Source organism: Alligator mississippiensis, chromosome 4 (genome assembly GCF_030867095.1).
Source record: "Alligator mississippiensis isolate rAllMis1 chromosome 4, rAllMis1, whole genome shotgun sequence".
Taxonomy (NCBI): domain Eukaryota; kingdom Metazoa; phylum Chordata; order Crocodylia; family Alligatoridae; genus Alligator; species Alligator mississippiensis.
This window is the reverse complement of record NC_081827.1, coordinates 158,683,453-158,708,825: the sequence shown is the minus strand read 5'-3', so window position 1 is coordinate 158,708,825 and position 25,373 is coordinate 158,683,453. Positions and strand designations below refer to the sequence as shown.

Here is a 25,373-nt window from a genome sequence, read left to right as displayed (position 1 = left end):
TCTCTTCTTTCATTCTCAGATTATATTGATACCATCTTCTAGCCCAGTTCTGGTTATAATATGGAATATATTTTGATTAAGGGCATACTATGAAGACAATAAGTTTTTCTAGTAAAACTGTGTTTAAACATGCTTTTGGCCAGAGCATTTCATATTGTGCCTTACAAGAAGAAATTTTATGGCAGCAAACCATGATTTAGTCTGTGTACCAGTTCTCAACATGTTTGGCATTTGGCATACGCAGGCAAGAAAAATGTGGAAGTGGCTTGGCTACAAATATGGTGAAATAGGCTCCAGCTACACCAAAAGATAACTAACACTTCAGATTTGGAATGGAGCAAAGGAGACTTAGTTTAAATATTAAGGAAATTGTTCCATCTAAGGGAGTAGCTAAGCACTCAGGCTACCTAGAGATGTTATGAAAACCCTTCACTGAAAATTAAGTACAGGTTAGAATTATAGGGTTGGAAATTACCTTCAAGGTCATCAGGTCCAACATTATGGAATGGTTTAGGCAGGAAGGTTGACTAGCTGATGGTCTGATTCCTTCCAGCCCTGTTTGGTTTCGGGGGGAGGGGGGGGGGGGTTGTTGTTGTTTGTTTTTTTTTTTTTAACAAGTGTGTGCTCGCACATACACATTCACACACACAAAATAGAATCCATCTGCTGCTACCTGTAACTTGAATACAGTGATTAATATGCAGCAAGTCAAGAGAGTTAGCTCTTCTAAAATGTTGCAATTAAACTTGGCAATGAAGAGAAATCTTGAGTTCTCTTACTGCTGAGGGGCAACATCCTGACAGCAAAGCTGACTGCTGTCTAATGACTTTGGAGTACTAACTCCATAGACAACAGGATCTGGCTGTTAGATTTTTCTCCCTATTTGCTATATTGCTCCAAACTGTATTTTGGGAATGTTTCACACAAGGTAGTAGCACTGCTTGAATACAAGTTGAATGCAGCCTAATGTGGTATTCAAATAATGCAGTAATGGGCATAATATGAGAACCGAATCAAATAATGTTTCATTTGGGATGAGATGTCAGGCTGTCTGCTACAGTTGGGAGTTAATTGGCATGAGAGTCTGTTATTGTTGTTGTTAACTATTTTCCTGTAAGCCACTATCAGTGGGGCCAAATATGCCAAGTTGACTGAACTCCATTCCATAGCATTAGGGAAGCTAATTGCTGTCATTGAGGAATGAAGTTTCTCCAATTGCTAATATAAACAAAGGTAACCAATTATGTAGATTTTATTAAACTTGACCAAACATAGGGACTTAATTTGCTTCCCACAGGTTCCTGCGCACCTTCAAAACAGTTGGGAGAGTTACTACATGGAAATCCTCATGGTAACTGGTCTTCTTGCTTACATCATGAACTACATCATTGGGAAGAATAAAAATAACCGTCTGGCTCAGGCCTGGTTCAACACACACCGGGAGCTGCTGGAAAGCAACTTTGCCCTTGTGGGTAAGTTCTGCAGTTGCCATAGGCAGCTTCTTTGAATGTGACTGATTTACATAATTGAGTAGGCTATTGAGAGGAATTAGGGGGTGGGTAGGTGGGGTGTGTATGTGTACTTGTTAGTAGCAGTTCTTTGTGTGGGGGAAAAAGTAACAGTCCAATCCTCCAATTCTGAAATGCTATCTAAACTCTGAGATTTTGATAATTATGACATAAATTTCATAACAAAGATAGCACTGTAATCTAGTAGAATGAACTGGGAATGCCCACATCTTAAAACCAGTGTTGCTATGTCAGTATTTGAATCTGACCCTTGTAGCCCACTTACTTCCTCTTATTAACTAATTTGTTGTGGTTTTAGGGGACGATGGTACAAATAAAGAAGCTACAAGCACAGGGAAGCTAAACCAAGAAAATGAACACATATACAATTTATGGTGCTCTGGAAGGGTGTGCTGTGAAGGCATGCTTATCCAGCTAAAGGTAATGTTGGGGCCTCTGGCTGCATTTTTCCATTTAATATCTGGAAACAGGCTTGGTTAGATGTTTTCCCACTCCAAGATGGTTAGCAAGGGTACCAATGTGACTTTATCATTCAAACCAGACACTAGATAGCAAATGTACATGGGTAGTCAAAATATTTCAGTGGCTTTTTTTTGTAAACCATCACTCTTATACCATTTTTTTTAAAAGATCCTGTATCTCACCTGATATGACTGACAGCTGGATACTTTATGCATCTTGCTGTCCAGTTCTGTGGAGCAATTGTTTCTGGTCCTAGCAGTGAATGAAAAACAGGGCTGTAAAATTGCAGGGGCCATTCAGTGCCTTTTTATCACTGAGCTAACACTTAAATGCAATTGGTCCTGGATTTTAAAATAACAGACTTTGTTCCCTCCTTGAGAGGAAAGCAGTTGTGTAATTCTGGCTAACACTGTAGAACATGAACAACAGATACTTCCATGACTCCCTTTTATTCCAACAATTTTTTTGTGTAAGTATTTCTCTGCAGTGCTTGAAGACTGAAAATTATTAGTTTTGGGTTGGGCCATGTGAATCAAACAATAGAAAAGTGAAACTGCTCCTAACAATGAGCTGTGTGCTCTTCTGATAGTAAGTGTTTTCAATATGGAAAAAGTAAACATTAAGTAGTAAAGTGGATGTTTAAGGTGAGAATAACTGTGATGGGCAAAGAACGTTTGTTTAAAAATAGCTTTTTAACTTTGAGCTTCCTCTAGTTGCTATACTTCAAGCTTCTTGTTGGAGTTGTCAGTGCAATTAGTTCCCAATTGTCTGTTTACAGCTCTCAAAACTAATGCATTTTGATGTCAATTCACTTTATAGTAAAAGAAATCTATGGTATCAAAGAAACATAATTCAGTGAGATTTGAAGAGAGTTCAACAAACATACAAAAAGAATCTAAACCTGCAGCAGCAACATTTTAATACTGCAGCAACATTTTAATACTAAAATGTTCTCTTTCAGTTTCTCAAAAGACAAGACCTACTGAATGTACTCGCTCGCATGATGAGGCCAGCCTGTGACCAAGTGGTATGTGCTGCATTCTTCCAACTCCTTTCCCGCTTTTGGTCTTTCCCTTTACAAGCAGGTAAAAGGTGGGGTTTCTCTTTATAATATTAAACACACCATCTCTGAAATGATATGTAAACACCTTTGTGTTCCTTTTTTCTCTACATGATATGCCAAACTTCTGATGACTGGTGAATTATTGATGTGTCTGTTGGTTTTATTGTTCATGTTGTTTTCTGAACATAGTCTATCACACTTGAAGCTTTAGCAAGATGAAATCTTGCTTTGTGACTTAATCTTTAAAAGTTCTTCTGTCTCTTGAATCTTGTTGTGAGTTCAGCCTAATCATACAGGGATCCTGGTTTTCTCTGTTTAGAAACTCCAGATTCTTTCATTTAAAAAAAAATCCAAAATTCTCTGATTAAACCTCACCCCCCCCCACCCAAATCCACACTTTTCCATGATTAAAATGAAATGCTGCTATATTTATAGGTATCAATTGAACACAGTAATTTACTCATATATTTACAATTTTAAAGCAATTTAGAAGCCTACCAGTACTTCAATCATTATTGTAAAATAAATGCTAAATACCTATATATTTTGGCATTTGATTTTGGTTTTTTTTGTCATAGAAAATCTGAGCTCCCCCCACCCCTTTCACTCACCCGGACACAGGTGCAGTGTCACTCACCCGGACATAGGCTGTCTCTTCTCCCCCCTGCTTTTGTGGCACTGAGCAACCCTGATATGCCAGTGCCCTATCCATGCCATTATCTCTCACACCCAAGCCACAGCCCCCCCCAGCCCTGCCAGAGGGGGGCCGCCCCCCAGCTGCCAGGGCTATGGGACCAGCCTGCCCACTTCCTGCTCCTTGGGTGCCAGTGGCAGCTGACCAGCAGCACCCAGGCCCTGGCTGCCATGCACTGCTGCGGCCAGAGCAGAGCGCAAAGTACAAATTCCAGTGTAGGAGATGCAATTAGTGTCTTTTCGGTATGCTTTAAAAGAAACTAGTGTGTGTGCTCTACTAATATTTACCGGGTCTTGTGTGGTATATATATAGTTGATGTATTCTTTATTCTACCTAAAACATAAATAAACATCTAGTTTAAGAGACAAAACCAAGTAATTAGTCTGTTATGACTCATGCTGCCACTGGAGTCCTTTTGCAGCTTGGGTATATCTCTTGCTGCCATTAAATCCTAAAATTGAAAACTCAACTTTCTAATCTTGTTAAATATTTAACTTGTCCTTTTAGGAGAAGGAAACAAAGCTACTAAATCCAGGCATGAGATAACAGCTTAATTCTGTTGGAATAGCACATGCATATACCACCTGGTCTGAGGTGTTTTTTCTCCATCTTGGATATACAAAAATAAGGGGTGGTTAATTTGGAAATGGGGAGAGCACTGGTCCCTCAATAAGATTTGCATCTGACCTTTGCAGGTGCTCCATGCACTGCAGAGTTTATTGTATTAGTCTTAATTGGACTTATTCCTTTTTATTTCCCAGCAAATAAAAGTGACAATGAATGATGAAGACATGGATACTTATGTGTTTGCTGTTGGAACAAGGAAAGCTTTGGTGCGGCTTCAGAAGGAGATGCAGGACCTGGTATGTGCTCTCTATTGGAATTAATGGTGGATGGTTCAAACAATTGATAATGGGTTAGAACCTTTCACTATTATGCTGCTTTACCCAAGATCAGACCCTGTTGAATAACAGAAAGTTGTTGGATCTAGAGGTTGTTGAATAGCCTTGGAAAGTATTTCTCAAACTGCATTACACCTGCATGGTGTGCAATGAACCTGATGAAGGTGAATGAGATGAAGAAATGGAGAATCAGAAAGGAAAGAAGAGACAGAAATAGAGGAAAAGGGTGGTGGTGGCGGGAAGTTCTGAGCATCTGTCTAATATCTCTTGGATTAGGGGCTGGGTCCAGCCCATGGAGCCATTTGATTGGGTCTGTGGATGTGTGGCTTTGGCAGCACTCACTTTCCCCATGGTACTGCTTGGAGAAGTGACTGCAGCAGCTGGGTCCTAGCATCCCCTGCATGCCTCTAACCCAAACTTGGTTGTTCTGGCTCATAGCTTTAAAAAGATTAGTATGATTGCTGTCTTAAATTGTTGGAAAGACCAGAGATATCTGTAGTGATGTAGTTGTGGGGGGCTTATTATCCAGAACATGGGTGTCTGGTGTCCCTTGAGTCAGCAACCGGGGTGTGGGTCCCGCTCCCTGGCCAGCACTTGGGACACTGGTGCTCCTGCCTGCCCCCCTGCCCGCCAACTAAACAGGGCGCGAGACCTGGCAGGGGGTGCACTGGTGCTGTCAGGGGGTGCACGTGTACCTCCTACACGTTACCCTTGATGCAGAACATGGAATAATAGCATCCTAGGAAAGTAGGGCGGGAAGGGACCCCATGAAGCCATCTAATCCAGCCCCTACTTTGACAGGATTGTCCCTGACTGAACCTTCCCAGCTAATTGTCTTTTCAATCTGCTCTTGAAAATTTCTGGGGATGGAAATTCTGCAATTTCTTTAGGTAGCCTGTTCCAAAGCCTGACCACCCTCATAGTGAGAAAGTTCTTCCTAATCTTCTGCTGTAGTTTGAGGCTTTTACTTCTAGCCCTGTCCCCTGCTACCACAGAGAAAAGCCCATCTCCATCCTCTTTGTAATCACCCTTTGGGTATTTGGAGATGTTATCAAATCCCTTGTTCTCTAGGCTAAATAAACCTATCTCTCTCTCAAGCTCTTTCAGGCTTTCCAGGTAAATCATGTTTCCCAGGCTTCTAATAATTTAATTTTTCTCCACTGTCCTCTTTCCAATCTGCCCACATTTCTTGAAGTGTGGGGTCCAAAACAGGACATAGTACTCCAGCTGAGGCCTTACCAGTGCTAGATACAGCAGGAGAATTATATCCCTTGATTTTCCAAGTGACACTTGCTAATAAAATCTAGTGTGCCATTGACTCTGTTTTGCAAGAAGATTAGGAAGAATCTTCCTAATCTTGATTCATCCTTCCAGCTAAACATTTAAGCCATTGATGACTACTTGTTGAACATGATGATGCAACTAGTTTTATAGCCACCTTACAGTACTTCTATCTAATCTGTATTCCCTTAGTTCAATGAGAATGTGGGTGACCAGCATGAAATGCCTTACTGAAGTCAAGGTACATCAAATCTACTGCTCTCCTTCCATCCACATAGTCTGTCACCTTTATCATAGAAGGAAATCAGGTTGGTCAGGCATGACTTGCTCTTGATGACTCCATGCTGGCAGTGCCCAGTCACCTTGTTCTCTTTTAGATACTACACAGTAGGCTTTTTGAGGACCTGCTCCATAATCTTTCCAAGTATTGAGGTCAAACCAACTGGTTTGGAATTCCCCAGATCCTCCTTTTCATAAAAGATGGGCCCTATATTTGCCCTCTTTTCAGTCATTCAATACCTCACTTGACCCACAAGTCTTCAAAGAGGATAGCCACTGGTTCCAAAATCACCTCAGCCAACTCCTTCAGTATCCTAAGGTGCATCCCATCCAGGTCTGTGAATTAAAAATATTTTGCATCTCTAAATATTCCCCGATCTTTTCCTCTGCTTCTCTAGACTGCTTGTCTCCTTCCCTATGTTTGGTGCCAACTGCATTCATTATCTGGTAGCTGACCCTGTTTGTGAAGTCAATAAATACTAAGGTCTTCTCTGCATCATCTACAATAAGGTTGTCTTCTGTATTCCGTAAGGGATCTATGGCTTCTTGGGTCTTCCTCTTTCAACATGCTTGTAGAAATCCCTTTTTATTGCTTTTTATGTCTCTTACTGGTTACATCTCGGATCATGTCTTAGGCTTCCTAATTTTCTATACATGCTGTTGGATACTCTTTTATACTCTTCTGTAGTACTGTGACTGAATTTCCATAGGATTTTTTTTCTTGGGTTTCGACTCATTGAAGAGAGAGCAGTCTAGCCAGGCTGTCCTTCTGTTGCACTTCCTATTCTTCTGTTGCATCAGGACAGCTTGCTTCTGCTCCCTTAGTACAGCCTTCTTAAAGTACAGCCAACTCTCCTGGACCCCTTTCCCCCTTGGATTTTGCTTCCTAGGAGACATGGCACACCATTAATGTGAGTTTGTTAAAGTCTGCATTTTTTGAGTCCAATATATTTTTATTCTGCTGCTCTCCTTCCTTCATCCCCTTAGGATCTTGAACTCTCTCACTTCATAGTTACTCTCAGCCAAGTTACCCTTCACATTCTCAGTTGATTCCTCCCTGTTTGTGAATAGTCGAGAAGAGCTTCCTCCCCTCCCACTACCTCAGTTAGCCCCTCTACCCACCTGTGTGAAAAAGTGATCCCTAACATGGGATACACAGCAGCATAACGCATTGAAACAGGGGTATGCAACCCATTAAGTGGCCCAGAAGAACTAATTTAAGCATAGGCTTTCTCAATCTACGTCACAGTGAACAAGTGTTCACGTCCACATTCTCAGACTACTGATACCGATTGACTTCTCTTTTAAAGTCAACCAAAGGAAACTTGTTATTTTTAGTGGGAGGTCACTTTAGAAAGAAGTTAACATTATTCTGGCAGTATATGCTAAACTCTTGTTCCACCTCTTTACCCCCACATCCAGATCATTGATAAAGATGTTGAAAAGCATTGAACTGAGCACTGACCCCTGTGGGGCACTGCTGGCCACTATTCGCCAGAACAGTGCAGGTCTGTTCATTAGGACTCTGGGTCCTACCCTGCAGCCAGATTCATACCCCCTAACTGTCTCAGTTAAGCCCACAGTCTTCCAGTTGTCCTGCAAGAACATCATGGGATACCGAATCAGAGGCTTTTTTGAAGTCAAGGTATACAATGTCAGCCTCTTCTCCAGATGCTTATCCAGGTGGCGAGTTACCTGGTTGTAAAAGGAGATGAGGTTGGTAAGTCAAGACCTGCCCGCAACAAAGCGATGCTGGCTGTCATTCAGAATCCTACCTTCTACAAGCCTTTCACGCATAGACTCTGTAATGAATTTTTCCAGGATTTTCCCTGGGATAGAAGTTAGGCTAATTGGCCTATACTTACCCGGGTCCCCCCTCTTCCCCTGTTTGAAGATGGGCACAACATAGGCCCTCTTCCAGTCCTTGAGGACCTCTCCAGAGCACCACAAGTTTTGGAAGAGTTTTGCCAAGAGCTCCACAAGGACTTCAGCCAGCTCCTTCAGCACTCAGATGGAGTTCATCCAGTCCTGCTGACTTATATATGTCCAATTTATTTAATTGATTACATACTAATTCTATAACAGTAGTGGGAAGGCAGTCATTCCTGCCCTGCTCATTCTGTACCCTATCTGGAATGTTTTTCCCCTTGCCCCAGTGAAATACTGAAGCAAAGCAGTCATTCAGGAGTTCATTTTTCTCCTGAGTGCTGGTAACCAGCTGTCCTGAGTTGTTGAGCAATGGCCTCTCATTCCCATTTATTTTCCTCCTGTTCCCTGTGTACCTAAAGAAGGTCTTCTTGTTGTCCTTGATTCCCATTACTAATTTAAGTTCAGTTGCTGCCTTAGCCTTTCTAATTTGTTCCCTACAAGTGCATGCTGTTGTTGTACAGTCCTCCTTGGGGCCTGTCCCAAGCTTCCATTGTTTGTGCTTCTCTTTCTTAGGAGGACCATGATTTCCCTGTTTAGCCAAGAGGGCTTCCCAGCCCTTCTGGTACCTTTCCTCCGCATGGGAATGGACTTCCTTTGTGCTTCAAGAACTGTGTTCTTAAGGAACAACCACTCTTCATGCACTCCTTTTGCCCTTGGTCCCTGGTCCTGCAGTGCTACCCCTACTAGTGACCTGAGCTTGTTGAAATTTGCATTTTTGAAGTCCAAAACTTCAACCCTGCTATCTGATTTGTCTGCCTTGCAACAGACAGTGAACGTGATGGTTTCATGGTTGCTGTCTCCCAGGCTACCCTCTATTCAAGTCACTCACCAGATCGTCGTCTTTAGCCAAGACCACGTGTAGGAGAGCGTTACCTCTGGTTGGCCTGTGCACCTCCTGAGCCAGGAAGAGTTCATCGATGCAGGTCAGGAAGGAAGGAATGCAACCGGTCCAACTTGGCTGTGTGTTCCTCCAGAGATGTCTGGATAATTGAAGTTGCCCATGACGACCACGTCCCCTGCACGTGCAGCCTCTGTCAGTTCTCAGGCGAACTGTAGATAGTTCCTGCCCCTGGTTTGGTAGTCTGTAGTATACACCTACAGTTAGGTTTCTCACCAGCCACACCCCATCCCTCCTCCCGCCCCCCGTAGCTTGACCCAGAGGGTTTCAAGCCGTTCTTCTTTGGAGCCGATGTCGACCTCCAAGGAGGTGTACTGCTTCTTCACGTGGAGAGCTACACCTCCACCTTTCTTCCCTACCCGGTCCCTTCTGTGCAGGGTGTAGCCCCCTATGGCTATGCTCCAATTGTGTTTGGAGTCCCACCAGGTCTCCATAATCTCTGCTAGGTCTTAATGACCACTGGAGAGCAGGAGGGCTTGCTCCTCCTGCTTATTCTCCATGCTCCTGGCATTAGTGTACAGGCACCTGAGTCCTCCTATTGAGACCCTTGGCTTCTTGTCACGCTAAAGGAGCACTATTTCCTCAGTTCCTGCAAGAGTGGCTCTCCTCGTGTCTGTATATACAGAGCTTTCTTATGTGCTGGTCCCTGGGCAAGCTCCAGTAAGTGTTTTTCCTGTCCCCCAGCAATCTTAGTTTAAAGCCCTATCTAGATCAGCCATCCTGACTGAGAAGAGGGACTTACTCCTCTGCGTGAGGTGGATACCGTCCCTTCCCAGGACTCCTGTCTCCCTGAAGTCGCGCTGTGGTTGAAGAAGCCAAAGTCCTCATGGTGGCACCACTGTTGGAGTTGTCGGTTCACTTCCTCGATGCATGCTTCCTTCCTAGGACCATGGCCTGCAACTGGGAGCACAGAGGAAATGACTGCCTGGGCCCCCGACCCCTTGAGCCCAGCCCCCAGAGCCCTGTAGTCGCTCATGACCCAGTCTGGATTACTCCTGGCTATGTCACTTGTTCTCACATGGATGAGGAGCATGGGGTAGTAGTTGGAGGGCTGGACGAGCCCTGGGGATCCTCTCCACAACATCTCAGGTGCAGGCCCCAGGGAGGCAGCAGACCTCACGGGCTAGGTGGTCCAGACAGCAGATGGGACCCTTGGTGCCTCGTAGGAGGGAGTCCTGCACCCCCATCAACTTGCGCCTTCTCTTGGGGGTGGCAGCATGCTGCTTATCTTTTCCTCTGGTGTCACCATCAGAGCCTCTGCATGCATGGGGAGGGAGGTATATCAGTTGTGCAGGGCCAGGGGAGGAATAGCCTTGGCTCTGCGTTTCCTGGAATGTGAGGTAGCTGTCATCCAGGTAGCTCTGGGTGGGTTTTTATGGTTAATCTTCTCATTGGCCACCATCTCTATCTCTTTCTCTTCTTCCTTCTTCTGGAGAAGGGCCTGGCAGAAGCCATAATAGCACAGGTTTTGCTATATTGCAAAATCCAGCTTCAGTGGGATGCATCAATCTTCATAGTTTCATAGTTGGTAGGGTCGGAAGGGACCTGAGCAGATCATCAAGTCCAACCCCTTGCCATGGCCGGAACCCCCTCAGGCCCCAGGGGAGGCACACCCAGGCCTAGGGTCAGTGAGGATCTAGTCAGGGAACTTCTGGAAGGACTGGACGTATTTAAATCAGCTGGTCCTGACAGTCTTCACCCCAGAGTGCTGAGGGAATTGGCAGAGGTCATTGCGGGACCCCTGGCATGGCTTTATGAACACTCGTGGTGCTCTGGTGTGATGCCAGATGACTGGAAAAGGGCCAGTGTGGTCTCCATTTTCAAAAAAGGGAGTAAGGAGGACCCAGGAAACTATAGGCCAGTTAGTCTTACCTCAATCCTGGGTAAGTGTTTTGAGAGAATTATCCTGGCGCATGTCCACGAGGGGCCAGCAGGGGAAGTTATGCTCAGGGGCAACCAACATGGGTTCATTAGAGGCAGGTCCTGTCAGACCAACCTGGTGGCCTTCTATGACCAGGTCACAAAATCCTTAGACGCAGGGGTAGCAGTGGACGTAGTCTTTCTGGACTTCAGGAAAGCCTTCGACACTGTCTCTCACCCCATTCTCATCAAAAAAACGTGGGGACTGTGGTGTCGACACCTACATAGTTAAATGGGTCGCTAACTGCCTGGAGGGCCTCACCCAGAGAGTGGTGGTGAATGGGTCATTTTCGACCTGGAGGGATGTGGGCAGTGGGGTCCCCCAGGGCTCGGTCCTCAGACCCGCACTGTTCAACATCTTCATCAGTGACTTGGACGAGGGGCTAAAAACACCCTGTTCAAATTTGCTGATGACACTAAGATGTGAGGGGATGTGGGCATGCTAGAAGGGAGGAATAGGCTGCAATTGGACCTAGGCAGGTTACAGGGGTGGGCGGATGAGAACAGGATGGGTTTCAACACTGACAAGTGCAAGGTGCTGCACCTGGGGGGGGAGAACCAGCAGCATACCTACAGGCTGACGAACTCCCTTCTAGTCAGTGAAGAGGCAGAAAAGGAATCATTACTGAGGGATGGATAACCTTAATTATATAATAATCTGATAACCGATAACCTTAATTATCTGTGTCAGCCTGACTCCTAGAGGCTCTTAGAGACTGTTTTCTTTCTGGTCAGTACTTAAACACCCCCCCCCCCCCAGAATGTGGACATGTCTACACAGGCATATTAATGTGATCAATAAACTCTAGTGCATATGGTGCTGGAGCTTCCTGCTCCCAGGCACTATGTTTACATGTGTGCCCTGGGATCATAGGATGTCAAGCCAAGTTGGAGCAGCCCCAGCTAGCTGGGGGCCCTGGGGGTCAGCCTAGGGCTGCTCCGACCAGGCTCAACGTGCTACGGAGGGGATGGCTAGGGCATGAGGGTGCTTTAGTTTAGGGCTAACCAGCAGGCAGTCCCTGCACTGAAGCAACTTGTGCCCCAGCCAGCCAGGTCAGAGTCTACGTGTGTGTTGCTAACCTGCTATGGAGTTTATTCGTTTTCTGCAGCCTAATATGGCTACATGTGTAGAAGCCGAGACGTTTAGTGCAGAGCTGATTAGGCAACTCCACAGTAAATGTCTCATGTAGACACATCCTGTATGTGTTAATGTCCAGAACCTCATGGTGTGGCCCACTTTGTAATGGAAATAGGTCCCTAGCCAAATAGAATTAAAGAAACAAACTTATCTGCATCCTGGTACTGTTCGGGAACCCTATTGTATTAGACTCTGTTCAGATCTGATAAGATGCATGTAGCCTTCTTTTTTCCCCCTCTTGTTGTAGAGTGAATTTTGCAGTGACAAACCCAAGTCTGGGGCAAAGTATGGGCTTCCTGAGTCGCTGGCTATCCTGTCAGAGATGGGAGAAGTCACCGAGGGAATGATGGACACAAAGGTAACTTTGAAGGAAATAGTGATGCTCTCTTGATGGACTTGGCTATTTGAAAGCTGGAACTCATAATGGAATCCCTCATTGAAATTACAGCAGGGGAGCTGAATGCTCCATCATTTTCTCCTTCAGAGTATCTAGAGAAACAAAGACCCTGAAGTATTTTCTGTCCCATGAATTTGGATAAAGTTGTCATTTTCTTCGTTTTAGTAACAGCGATTTATTACGCAGATGTGTGAGCTTGGGACTTCAGACTGGCATTTGAAAGGCTGGTAGGGTAATATTAGAATGGCCAGGTGGTGGAATATTACAGGCCCACAGTGTACTCCCTTAAAAAGATTCTGACTACTGGATGAAATATCAAGCAATACTTGAACTCGGTCTTTTCTCCCACCCTGAGTTGCTGATGTTCCTTCAGCAGCGGGACTGTAGCTTATCTGCACTGAGCTCTTTTTCTAGCAAGGTTCACTAAACATGTTGCTAATTTAAATTCTAGTCATGATGGTACCTCAGGCATGTAAGTATTTTCCAAGGCTCCAAAGCAGACCTACATGAGCAGGTTAGTTGTTTAGGAGTCAGTCACAGGAAAAATTAACCCAAGTTTCTCTTTTAGATGATACATTTCCTCTCACACTACGCTGACAAGATTGAGTCCGTCCATTTCTCGGACCAGTTCTCCGGTCCAAAACTTATGCAAGAGTATGTATGAAATTAATCTCTCTCTCTCTCAGCTATTAGAGTATTGGGCAACCATATTGAGTAATATCTTTTTTAACACGTTTTAGCAGGCTGTATGAAAATCAACAGCAATAGCGAAACAGTTGAATAAACTGTGTTAGATCACAAGCTTCTAAAATTTTCAAAGGCTGGCTTGTTTATAAAGATTAGGTTGCCTGCTTCCCTCCTATTCAATTCTGTACATTGACTGCATTGGAGCTTTGGTTGCTCCAAATCTCAGTTTAGCAGTTGGTTATAATGTGCAAGATTGCTGGATCTCACTCCTTATGTAGATAGCTCAGTAAAGAAGGAATGGAAAGCCTGAAAATGCAAGTGACAAACTATATTAATAGCTGAAAAACCATGACTCAGCATGTGCTCTGTGTGCATGAATTACATCATTTAGTTGATCAAGGTTAGCAGTTTTCATAAAATTTATCATCGTTTCCCCAATTTCTTAACCACGTTCTCTTAATTATTCTGTACTTGATTTGTATTGTGGCCATTTTTGTCCCCTGTGGTCCTCACTTTTTTGTTTTGAAAGTTCGTAGACTCTTATGATTTTTTTTCCCATTGTTTCAGGCCTATTTTTCTAAATGCTGCTAGCTGCATCAGAAGTGCCAAGAGGCAGTATATTCCTTTATCTGAAGTGAATGCTACATCATTTAATAAGCCCAATGTACTGGGAACTGCTTATGGCAGGGGTGTCAAACAAATGGTCTGTAGAACCATATGAACCAGCCTGTGGGGGCACGCTGGCTCTGACTCTGCCTGCTGTGTGCAGCGTGTAGGCACTTTGTGCAGCACAGGGCCAGCACTGGTCCCTGCTCTATGACTTGTGCTGCATATGTAGCACATGGGCTGGACCCAGCGCTGCATGTAACATGAGGGTCTGGTGCCGGCTGCATACAGCACTCCATTGGACTGGCACTGCCTGCTGGCTCTGATGAACACAGGTGGCCTGAGGCCTGATCTGGGCTAGTACGGTGGGGCACTGCACACAGTATGTACCCTGTGCTGGACCTGGCAGGATAGCACATGCAGCATGAGCCAGCATTTGCGGCTGAGCCAGCATTTGCGGCTGGTCCAGCAGGCTGGTGCACGCGGTATGTCTCATGTTGGCACCCTATGCTGCATTCTTCCCCCTCCCGCCCATGGGAAGGCTCCAACTGACCTCAGAGGGAGGGAGGAGGGGCCGGCCCCTCCCTCCCCATAGCAGGATCTGGGCACAGGAGAAGTCCACAATCCCAGTCCAGCGCCTGTCTGCCAGGGCAAGGGGAAGCTGTGGCTTTGCAGCTAGGCAGCACCCCCTAGTGGCTTGGCTGTGCTACTGCCCCTGTGCTGCATGTTTTGCTGGGTCCAGTCCATGTGCTGTGTACAGCACAAGCTGAGGAGCGGGTCCAGCATGTGCTGTGTGTGGTGGCATGTGGGCTGGACCCAGTGTCACAGTCACTGCATGTGGCACAGGGAGGTAAGTCCAGATCTGGCCTGCAGACTGGTCCAGTGAACCTTATCTGGTCCATGGGGGCAGATGGTTTGATATCCCTAGCTTATGAGATCTATTTAATACTCAGACTGAAAGATGAGGGAAAATACTTATCTGATCCAAGAATAAAACTACATATGTGCATAATATTGGCATCATTAGGCTCCCAAGTATCTTGCAGAATGTATGGACTTGTTTTCTGTTACACCTGAGGATTCATGTTTAATTAACAAATTTTGCTCTGGGGCTGACCATTCAAAGTTAGCTTGATGCAACAAAATTCCTATAGTCACAGAAGACAAAGGCTCAAGAGGAATACGCAGAGAATAACATTTTTGTGGAGGGTGGCATTGGGGCTTCATCAGAGGAGAAGGTTCTAAAGGAGTGATCTGAGCAAAAATCGGATTCTGCGACTAAATTGATAGACAAGTCTTGCATTTCATGTAAATTGTTTGCTTTTAATTTTTTGGCACTTCTATTGTTCCACGTTAGATTGTGGTTTGACCCGTGGAACATGGCAAATAAAGAAAATTGTAAAACTGAATTTCTTCATTAACACATAAGTTCTCTTGTACAGAGAAGAGGAGGAAAAAGCTTTATTGTTGCTGCAGGGGATGTAATTTCTCCTCTAGTCAGTGACTAGGTTGTTCTGCTTGTGTATTTTTGCCATTCTTGATGCTTTACCTAACACACGAGCCTCAGAGGAGCTGTGAGGCAAATTGGTGTAAATTTAGGGTTGCCATATCTCCAGTTTCAAAAAAGAGGACACCTGCGGGGGGGGCGGTATATGACTGTGGAGGGGCAGTGGTATGCCAGTGCCCTGCCCTTGCTGTCACCCCTCACACCCAAGCCACAGCCCCTCCCAGCCCTGCTTTTCTCCTCACTCCTGACCTGCAGACCCCTGGTCCTACCCCCTCACTTCCAGTCCATAGTACCCCAGTCCCTGGGCTATGCTAGTGCCCCTCACTCTCAACCTGCAGTGCCCCTGTCCCTGATGCTGCCCTTCACTCCCAACCTGGAGCCCCTGGCACTGTCAGAGCCCCGCACTCCAACCAACAGTACCCTAACCGCCCTGGTGCCCCTCACACCCGAGCCACTGCTGCCCCAGCCCTTCCAGTGCCTCTCACTCATGACCCGCTGGGCCCCTGTGAGGAAGGGCACTAGGCCTGGTGCTGCCAGCCTGGCCATGCAGCTCCGTGCTGCTGCCCGCGCCCCTCTACCGCGCGGGCCCCCCCCAGCCCTGGCCCTCTAACCCCTGCTCCCCATAGACTTACCTGCATGCAGCTATGTGTGTGGGTGTGCAGACACACGTGATGCCCCCTGCCTTCACTTGTCCCTCCTCTCCTTCTTCTCCTCCTCCCCCATTCCCAAGCAGCTCCTTGGTTGGGCAAACCAGGAAGTCCCAGGGAAAACTTTGATGATGAGTACAGCAGAATCCCAGACGTTTGTTTCTATTTTGTTGTCTGTTTCTTATGTTTGTATCCTGTTTACTTATTCTGGGCATTCCTTTCTTTTACCAGGGAGGGTCAGCCTTTAAAACTGCCCGACACTAAAAAGACACTGTTGTTTACATTCAATGGTAAGAGATTTTTCTGATACCTTATCTGTGCAAATCTGATAATGACCAAGCTATGCCACCTTTGGGACAAACAGGATGGCTGGGAATTTAAAATTCATTGTAGAAAAATAGAGTAAAAAGTAAACTAAGTGTGGTATTCTACATGAGGACCTGAGTGGATTCCAGTATTGGTAATGGGCTATGTGGTGTCTTGCTTCTTCTAATCTAGGCCCAATGACTAGGGACCTACTTAATTCACAGGTCACAGCCAGACAAAGGAATTTTCATAGCTTGGCTACGGCATGAAGAGCTGATTTCATGGGCATTTCCTGGCAGCCCCACCTCTCACTTCTGATTGGCAGAGAGACCCCAGGAACGGGGAAGGGGGTGGCCGTCATCTTGGCTGCTGGATGCCCTTCTTGCCTCCCTACAAGCCAGCACCTTCCCTCCCCAGAAAGACTGAGAGGCAGCAAGGACCACTGGCTCCCACTGGGGAGCCAGCATTTTATTGTTGTTGGTTTCACAGACAATTGCAGATTTTGTGGTTTCTGTGAAATCATGAATTTAAATAGATCCCGACCAATAGTTGTTATGGTCAATGGCAGTTTTGTGACTTGTCTGGAATGAGTTCTTAGTTTTCTGTCCCCTCCTTGTAAGCAGATATCCAGATCAGGCACCAGCAGAAGTAGCACTTAATCCTGAAATTACCAAAAATCACAAGTCAAAGCCTGAAGGGATCAGTCTCACAAGGGTCATCTGCAGGCAGCATTGAGGAGCACTGTGGCAGCAAAGACAAGCAGGTGGTACCATGTCCTGTAGCCTGTACTAAGTGGATGCACATCTGTGTGATTATCCCCTTTTAAATTAAACAACACAAACTACATGGGATTTTAGTTTGTATTCAACAAAGACTAAATTCTTCCTTTCGGTGCGTATGCCCAACTACAGTTGACTTCGCTTGGAGCTGTGGGCAAAATGTGGTCTTTAATTTCTTTTCTGCACTCATCAAAGCAGGAATTTGATACCCATTTGAAAATGTGCACCCAACCAGTATTCAGTATTGATGGAACATAAGAGAGAAATGTGCCTGTGACCATCTGAAGAATCTGAATTTAATCTCTACTTCAAAGTAAACATTTTGTTCTGTTAGTTAGTTCCTTTTCAGAGGAGAATTAGTGCAACTTTCTTGCAGGCTACTCAGCCTACTGATGCAAATGTGTAAAGAACATGCTAATTAAGTAGCAGAAGCCTTGCCAACACTGTTGAATTAATCTGGAGAAAATGTTTTTGCTTTTCAGTGCCTGGTTCAGGCAACACTTCCCCAAAGGATATGGAGGCTTTGCTGCCTCTGATGAATATGGTTATTTACTCTATCGACAAAGCAAAAAAATTCCGTCTAAACAGAGAAGTAAGTTATATGCTGCTGTCTGTTACTTTCACATAAGGTGTAAAACTGATTAAAATAAAAGATGCCATGGTAAGTTTTGTAAGGTTAGGAGCCTTATATTTGAAATGGAGCAATTACAGTTGTTATATTCTGCTTTATTTTAATATGGGGTCATATTTGACACTGAGGAGTATATTTGGTATTCTTAATTTCCTTTTTAGAGCAGGAGTGTCAAACATACAGCTCACAGGCCAGATACAGCATGCAGTACTACTCTATTCAACCTGCAGGGCTACCAGTGGGCCATTGGAAAGTGTGAGGAGTAGCCTGCTTCAAATTTAGGGCCCTTGGGCCTGGTGGACATGGTGATCCATCTGGAGGAGGACTAGCGAGGGTTAATACCGCTTGGGTTGTCATTCAGCAGTTTTACCTATTGTCACTGCCACAGCCCTATCTCCTCAACTGTTGCCCCATGCTGGAGCTGTGTCAAGGCCCAGAGCTAGAGCAGCTGCTTTGGGTCAGAGCTGGAACTGTCGCACGTACTGGGCTGGAACCATCTTCTGCCCTTGGCTGGATCCAGCCCATGACACAAAATGAGTTGAAAAGCCCTGGACCAACCTAATAAAAAGGAGCTTTTATACTTCCTGTCCTAAAATGTTGCTGTGTGCAGTTAAGCAATTTGACATGTTTCCCACTACTTGACTGATGGTAATATTTCAGTGGCAATGTGACATCAAATGTAAAGATTCCGTCTTCATACTGAAAAATGTCTTTCATGTCTATCACCAAATTCATTAGTGTTAATGTTTTATTGTTACTCTATAAACACTAACTAAAGGTAAATTGAATCCATTTTGCTCATATACTTGAGAGAGCAAGAGAGAGAACTCTTTCCTGAAATGCTGCACTTTAAATAGAATAATCCCAATCCCTAAACACTTCTGTGTTTGATTTTAATGCATTTTAAAACAAAATCATGAAATTTAGCAAAACTATTCCTAGTGCATGTAAATAAACGTGTAAATCTCTGCAGAATCTAATCCTATTCTTGAATCTACTATCAAGTGGCAGAAGATAAAACAGGGTGCTCCTCGTATAAAATGGAGATGGATGTTTCTGTCGTATACTTGTGCAGTGGTTCTGTATATTTTGTTGTGGGCCTAACTTCACTTGTAGAACTGTTGTTGCTGATTATGATAAAGAAGGAACATGGTTTGATTTGGATTCGGATCTAAGTTAATGAAGCTGACATAAGAGTGAAAAATCTCTTTACCTGTGAACTAGGAAGGCTTTATCTGAAGGTGATATGTAAAAATCTTAAGGTGTCATTTTGAGCAGCTTTCTGAGTAAAACTCATTTTAAATTGAGGAATTTTGAGGCTTTATAGCTATTTCATACCCTCCTTCCTTACTGGAAAATTATCTGAAGTACCAAGCATTTCTAAGTATTGTTTTGTTTGTCTTCTGGTGAAAAGGGTAAACAGAAAGCTGATAAGAACAGGGCCCGAGTAGAAGAGAATTTCCTTAAATTGACTCATGTGCAAAGGCAGGAGGCTGCCCAGTCCCGCCGGGAGGAGAAGAAACGGGCCGAAAAGGAGCGAATCATGAACGAGGAGGATCCAGAAAAACAGCGTCGCCTGGAGGTAAAATGGATTTTTTTTGAACTGCTAAAGATGCTGACACCAATTTTCTTCCTTTTGTTACTAGGCTTGCTTGTTAGGTTCCTAGAATCTGCATGTGATCTCTGGTTAGCCTGAAGATATGATTTGGGCATGGAGACAGATTTTTGTTATTCATTTGCTAATTATTTTATTAACTTGTCTCCCAGAGTGGGCTTGTATCCTCCTGCTAGCCTTGTTTGTTGTATAGAAGAGATTGGACCCTGAGAACAGCATCTGAGTTTGCCCAGCTATCTTGACCTTCTCAGAAGCTCAGCTTGCTCCTTTAGTGGGGATATGGATGTTTGTTCAAGCCCCTGTATCCTTTCCTATATAGGAAGCTGCCTTGCGGCGTGAGCAGAAGAAGCTTGAGAAGAAACAGATGAAGATGAAGCAAATCAAAGTGAAAGCCATGTGAATCCAGTCTGGGGAACTTTAATTCACGGCGTACAAGGAACTAGATGACTTCATAATCTTCAAAAGCTACTAGCCATTAAAAGAGAAAAATCTTGCATCCACGTTAATTAAAAATCTGGGTATTACAGCCACATACAGATGTATATAGAGGGTTTTCTGTCTGCAGTTTTCTGTCAGATGGTTGAATTGGTTTCTGTCTGTTTTAAAAAATAATAATAATAACTTGCAATATCCCTTGAACTTTTTGCGATTGTTCTGGGTTTAGTTAAAAAACAAGCAAAAAAAACCAAAAACAAGCAAAGACTAGTCATTTGTGCCAGCGTAACATATCAGCGCTTTGATTATTAGATTTTGTTTCTATTTAGAGGTGGGGGGCAGTTTTCTTTTAAGTTTAGGGAAAGGAAAACATAGATCCCCATGTGACTAGTAAATTGCACAGTAAACATTGTTTAGTGTGTATTTATATGCTTGCCTGCATCAAGCTTACTTAAAAAGGTGCAAAACTTAGAGCCTCTATATGGTATGAATATTTCAGGGATATAAACCAAGCATAGTTTTAGGAAAATCATTTTTTGAAAAACAAAAGGCACTGAAACAGTATTTCATAATCTGTAGGCTTGATTGGCATAGACAAAAGCTGTACATCCGTTATGTATCAGGGAATGGCATACAGGAGCACTGTTTCTTTCTTGTAGTTCTGAATGCTGCAAGCTTAATACAATGTGAATTCTGTACTTGTAAGTGTGTTTCTTATGAAGTGAGTGCATGGTGAGCTGACAGCTTCATTTAGAGTTTCATAAATATTTTAAACTTTACAAAGTCACTTCTTAAATATTTTCCTCCTGGTCTGAGCAGCTGCTGCCTATTTAACGTTCACCCAGAAGCTAGATTCTCAGTGAAATATCTGTACAATTTCCCCTTCTACCAACTAAGGGAAAACTCTATAGAAGATAAGCATCTTTTTCATCTGTTAAAAAGGCTGTTTACTTCTGGATTTTCAGGTTGGTTGGTTGGTTGGGGGGAATAGACACCTGCGCAAGCACCTAGCTGTCTGTCAAAGCTTTTGCATTTTATAAATGCTTCCTATCTAGAAGGCATTTTATTGTTGCTTGTAAGGGACACTCTAGTTTTGTGAGGGGATAATCTTTGTCTTTTGCATTTTCTTGTTTAATGCTTTATGTGCAAAACTTGTTCTGAGGCAATAACGATGACTTGCTGTTGAAACAGCATGTGCTAAAAGACTTTTTGTTGCAGCATGAGACGCTTCTTCACACTAATCTGAATGCAGAAATCTGTAATATGATACATGCAAATATATTAATTTTATAATAATTGGTGAAAAATAATTTAAGCCAAAAATTAACATAAGATTTATGTGGAATTTAACTATTTTAGCATTACTTAGCTTTGAAGAATGAGATTTAATATAGTATTTCACAAAGTTCTTTTAAAGAAAATACCATTAATTTGTGCTCTTTTCAATAAATGGAAAGCTTTCCTGAAGTCCCATGAACTTTTGGGCCATGGCAGCTAATTTTGTAATATGAACTACCTATGGAGAGTAAAATATAACTGAAACATTCCAACTGCCTTGACTTTGGACTCATTCCTTTTCACCATCTCGTATTACAGCCCTTACATTAAAAAAAAAAAAAAATCAATATTAAAACAACTTGCTATAGTTATATTTTTTTTCTCCACTCTTCTTCAGCCTAACTTCTTTGTGTTGCAAGAGTGTTGCCTTCTAACAGAAATTGTCGTGTTTGTCATTCGGGATGGAAATTGCCATATTTGTATCCTTCTCTTAGTAAGAAGAGAGCCAGCTTGTTTCAGATGATTTCAAACTTCTCACTTGGTATAGATGAAATGTAATTGTCCCAACACTAGATGTCAGCTCTTTCTTTTAAGGAACATTTCCTATTCATCTGTGTTTACAGCTAGAGGAAAATGGGATTCTAGAATACAGAGCATAAATCAGGTGGTCAAAATATAGCCTGTGGGCTAGATCTGGTCTGCTGGTTGATTGCATCTGACCCATGCCCTGTGGTGCACCGCATGGGGCTGAGCTCTGCCTGTTCCCGCCCAGGGTATCCTGTGCTGAGCTCCAGCCTGTACCTGCCCCATACCTGTTAATAGCCCCATAGCCCTGACCAGTGTGCACAGCTTCCTGGCGGGGCTGCTTCTAGTCACCTGCAGGCAGCTGCTCATTGTGTAGGGCAGACAGAGTGGGTAGAAGGTGGTTGGGAGCTGGAGCCCTGTGCACTGGGGCCAGGAGCTGGCTGCATGTAGCTGGGGTGACTGGGATGGCCACTACCAGTTTCCTGCACTACCTGCTGCCTGGACTGGTGCAGCAGGGGCAAAAAGGAGGAAGAGAAGCTGGGCAGCTGCAGCAGGAACAGCCCTGCCAGGAAGCTGCGTATGCTGGCACAGTGCCTTCGGTGGGAAAGAGCAAAGCTCGTCCCATGCAGAGTACTGTGGGCTGGATGCAGGGGGGAGGCAGACTGTATCTGCACTGCACCGCCTGGGCAAGTACATGTCCCCTCTCTCACCTCCATCCCTCCCTCCATCCCTGGCTGGCTGGCTTTCGGGACCTAGCATGTGGGTACCCCCACACACTCACCCCCTCCACCTCCACACCCCGTATACAAGAGTAAGACTTTATTTTGAGCTATCATGCAATTGCCTCTATATGCACTACTCAAAAAGCATAAATCAGGATAAAAATATTGTTTAATGAAATTAAAATATGTTTTTTTTAAGATGCTTGATTTTTAGCCATATGGGTTTTTATCTACAATTTGTTAAAATGGTATCTTCTGAAAGATTTTTGTGTGTGGCCGTCCACATCTCGCTAAAACTAGTTAAGTGGTTTGCCAGCCAAAACAATTGCCCAACCCTGGTGTAAATTCACAGCCCATTCTCGGATAGCTAACAGTGCTAAAAATCTTACAACAAAGTATTAATATTTTTAGGTGAAAGATGAGTCGCAATGGAGGCTTGTTATTTATTTGTTTATCTTCCATTTCAGTATTAAAATATTAATGGCGGTGGAGAATAATTAACACTTCTTGCATGCCTTGCAGAGATTTTCAGAATTTTGAGAGTAGTTTGGCAACTGAACAGAATACTTAAAGAAAAAAAAAAAGCATAAACCAATACTCCAGTCTTCCATATGCATTAAATTTAAAAGTGTTGGAGCATTTCAACTGTAGGGCAGTGTTGGGTTTCAGAGAAGCTTTTGAGTTGAGAGCTTCCTACCACCATGAAACTGATCTTCGGGATCACAACTGAGAACTTGGATGCAAGAGTCAGGAGATGAATCTCAGTGAAAATTTGACGCCACCTTTAATTCTATCAGTATCTATCCCTGTCACCCATGTAAAGTCCCATTCATATTTCCAAGATTGATCTATGCCCCTGAATCCATGGGTCTGTTCCCTCCACATCCAGGCACAATTTTCCTTTTCTTTTTCCTCTATAGATATGGAGAGAAGAGATTCCATTCCCCCCACAACCCTTCCCCTCCAACATACAAGACATCAGAAGCTGTATGAACTTGTCTGCATTTCTTGGTGTGTTACATAGCCTCTTTATGTGTTTTAGTTTCTGAGTCTATGGCAGGTGGCCCCTTCTGTGAACAGGCAGCAAAGCGAAAGATTTGGTTTCTTAGCTTTTGGAATTTTGGTATATTTTCAATATCCATCTCAGCTGCATGAGGCAGCATTATCATTTATTCTGGCATAGCTGTGTGGAACCATTGACTGCCTTGGACCGTTCTTCCTTGTAGGAATAATAGTTCTTAGCTACTTCTGGAAGCGTAAGTCTGCAGACTATGCCTTTCTGATAAACTTACATAAGCCTGATTGCAAGAACAGTGTAGAAGAATAAATGATACCTGATCTGAAATGAGGTGTTTTTTTTTCCCATTAACTAGTAATAATATCAGTGAGAGATGATCTTACCACCAACAATATTAAAAATGCTATGTGACTGAATCCTGCTCAAACTTGTTTAAGATTAACAGCTGACTCTATTTTTATACCCTGTAACAACTGAGATACCAACTGTTGTACTAAAGAAATTGAACTGTTTGCATAGCTGAGCTGGCTTTCCCATTTTTCTTTTCCTCTAACAAATGCTTTGTGTTGAGTTGGTAGTGTTGGAATAATGCAGCCATGATGGCCTAGGAATTGTGAGGGGCAAGGATTATTATGACTGATACCTTTTTATTGGACCAGCCACATGCGGACTTAGAAAAGCTGCTGGATGCATTGCATCAGTCATCGGATCAGATTTGCATTCAGCAGAATTGTATTGCATTCAAAAGCTTGTGTAAGCATACCCCAGCCATGCAGTTGGTCAAACAAAACATGTCACCCGCTGTGGTCCTTGCCTCTTATACTGACTTGTGCATCCTCTAGGACAGAGGTTCTCAAACTGGTCTGGGGGCCACCACTGGTCCGCGTGCTCCATTCAGGTGATCTGCAGAAAGGCTGCGGAACAATCAAGAATATCTGTACTTGTAAGACAGCTGATATTAAAATATGAGTTGCGTGCTTTGATTTGTAGAATGAAAAAAAGTTTAGCTGAGATCCTCAACAATTTTCAAGTGGTCTGCAAAAAAAAAAAAGTTTGAGAACCACTGCTCTAGGAATTTTAGAGGAAAGGTGCAGCCCTTTATGAAGCTGTCCAATATAACTTGTAGTGATGGACTGTTACTAGTGATGCAGGTTCTGGCCTTGGGCACGGCCTGTTTGACCTGAACATGTTACTGAACTTCTTTGCCTTGGCATGACCATTATGATGCTGAGCTCCTATTTAAGCATGAATTAAACCAGTGAAGTAGGTAACTGAAGTTTTAAATACTGCTTTGAGGTCCTTAAATGGAAATCACTGTAATGGTGTAAAATTGCCTGCTGTTTATGTGCTTTGTGATGACAGGTGCCCCTTGCTGCTCTGAGAGAAAAGTGTGAGACTTGACACAAAACGGCAGCTGGTAGGAGAACGGAGGGTGGCAAAACTGCCCCCAAGGGCTGTCTGGCTCAGGCCCGGGATGCAGTGTTACTCTCCTCTAGGCTCCCTTCGCTCATGTTAAACAGCGACTGCCTGGCCTGCAAACTCTCCCCAGCAGAGACCAGGTGTTGCCAGGTGTACGATAATTAGCATGTTTGTACAATAGTTTCAACCCTTGTACAACATACGATCAATAATAGTACAAACGTTCAAAATGCATGGATAATTTTGAGGCAGCTCATTGATGCAGCACATTCATCACCCACGTCACTCTCGGGATGTCTTAACTGAGGTTTGGGCTTGCTCCCAGCTCGCTCTCGCCACAAAGGGACTTTGATCCCGAAAGCTTGCAGAAAAGGCCCATTTTCTTGCGATTTCCCAGTTGGTCTAATACCAGCTATCATTTTGGAACCAAGAGTTCTAGTTTTTTTGTACGTCTTCAAAATAAAGACTGGGTTTTCGGTCATAGTCATGTTGGTCTAAGGACATGAGCAGGCCAGGGTCTCGGGAGTAGATGTGATCTCTCTTATTAGACCAACTGAGTAGTGGAGGGGAAACAAATTTGGCAAGCTTTTGGGTGGGGCGGGGGGTCTGCTGGCCTGAGGCTCCAAGGAATGAAGACACGTTTCAACGCTGCTGCCCCAGTTCTCGCTCACGGGCGAGTCCCAGCGAGCAACGTCAAATAAAGATG

General features: G+C 44.0%; 1 protein-coding gene and 1 long non-coding RNA gene across 5 annotated transcripts in view; one reads left to right on the top strand and one right to left on the bottom strand.

Moving 5' to 3' along the window:
- The window catches only part of CCDC47 (coiled-coil domain containing 47), a 27,399-nt gene extending 6,141 nt beyond the window's left edge, over positions 1-21,258 (top strand). For all 4 annotated transcript variants that reach the window (XM_006271563.4, XM_059726853.1, XM_059726854.1 and 1 more), the window contains 10 exons: positions 1,298-1,472; positions 1,828-1,949; positions 2,953-3,018; positions 4,510-4,611; positions 12,343-12,453; positions 13,061-13,146; positions 16,171-16,229; positions 17,507-17,616; positions 19,070-19,237; positions 19,590-21,258. In XM_006271563.4, coding sequence (XP_006271625.1) covers positions 1,298-1,472; positions 1,828-1,949; positions 2,953-3,018; positions 4,510-4,611; positions 12,343-12,453; positions 13,061-13,146; positions 16,171-16,229; positions 17,507-17,616; positions 19,070-19,237; positions 19,590-19,670 — 1,080 coding nt within the window. In that variant the 3' untranslated portion in view covers positions 19,671-21,258. The remainder of the gene's footprint in view (positions 1-1,297; positions 1,473-1,827; positions 1,950-2,952; positions 3,019-4,509; positions 4,612-12,342; positions 12,454-13,060; positions 13,147-16,170; positions 16,230-17,506; positions 17,617-19,069; positions 19,238-19,589) is intronic.
- On the bottom strand, positions 16,680-25,373 carry LOC132250300 (uncharacterized). The gene is made up of 2 exons (XR_009461979.1): positions 24,076-25,373; positions 16,680-16,906 (listed from the first exon to the last, which is right to left on the bottom strand). It is a non-coding gene; the product is annotated as an uncharacterized LOC132250300 (long non-coding RNA).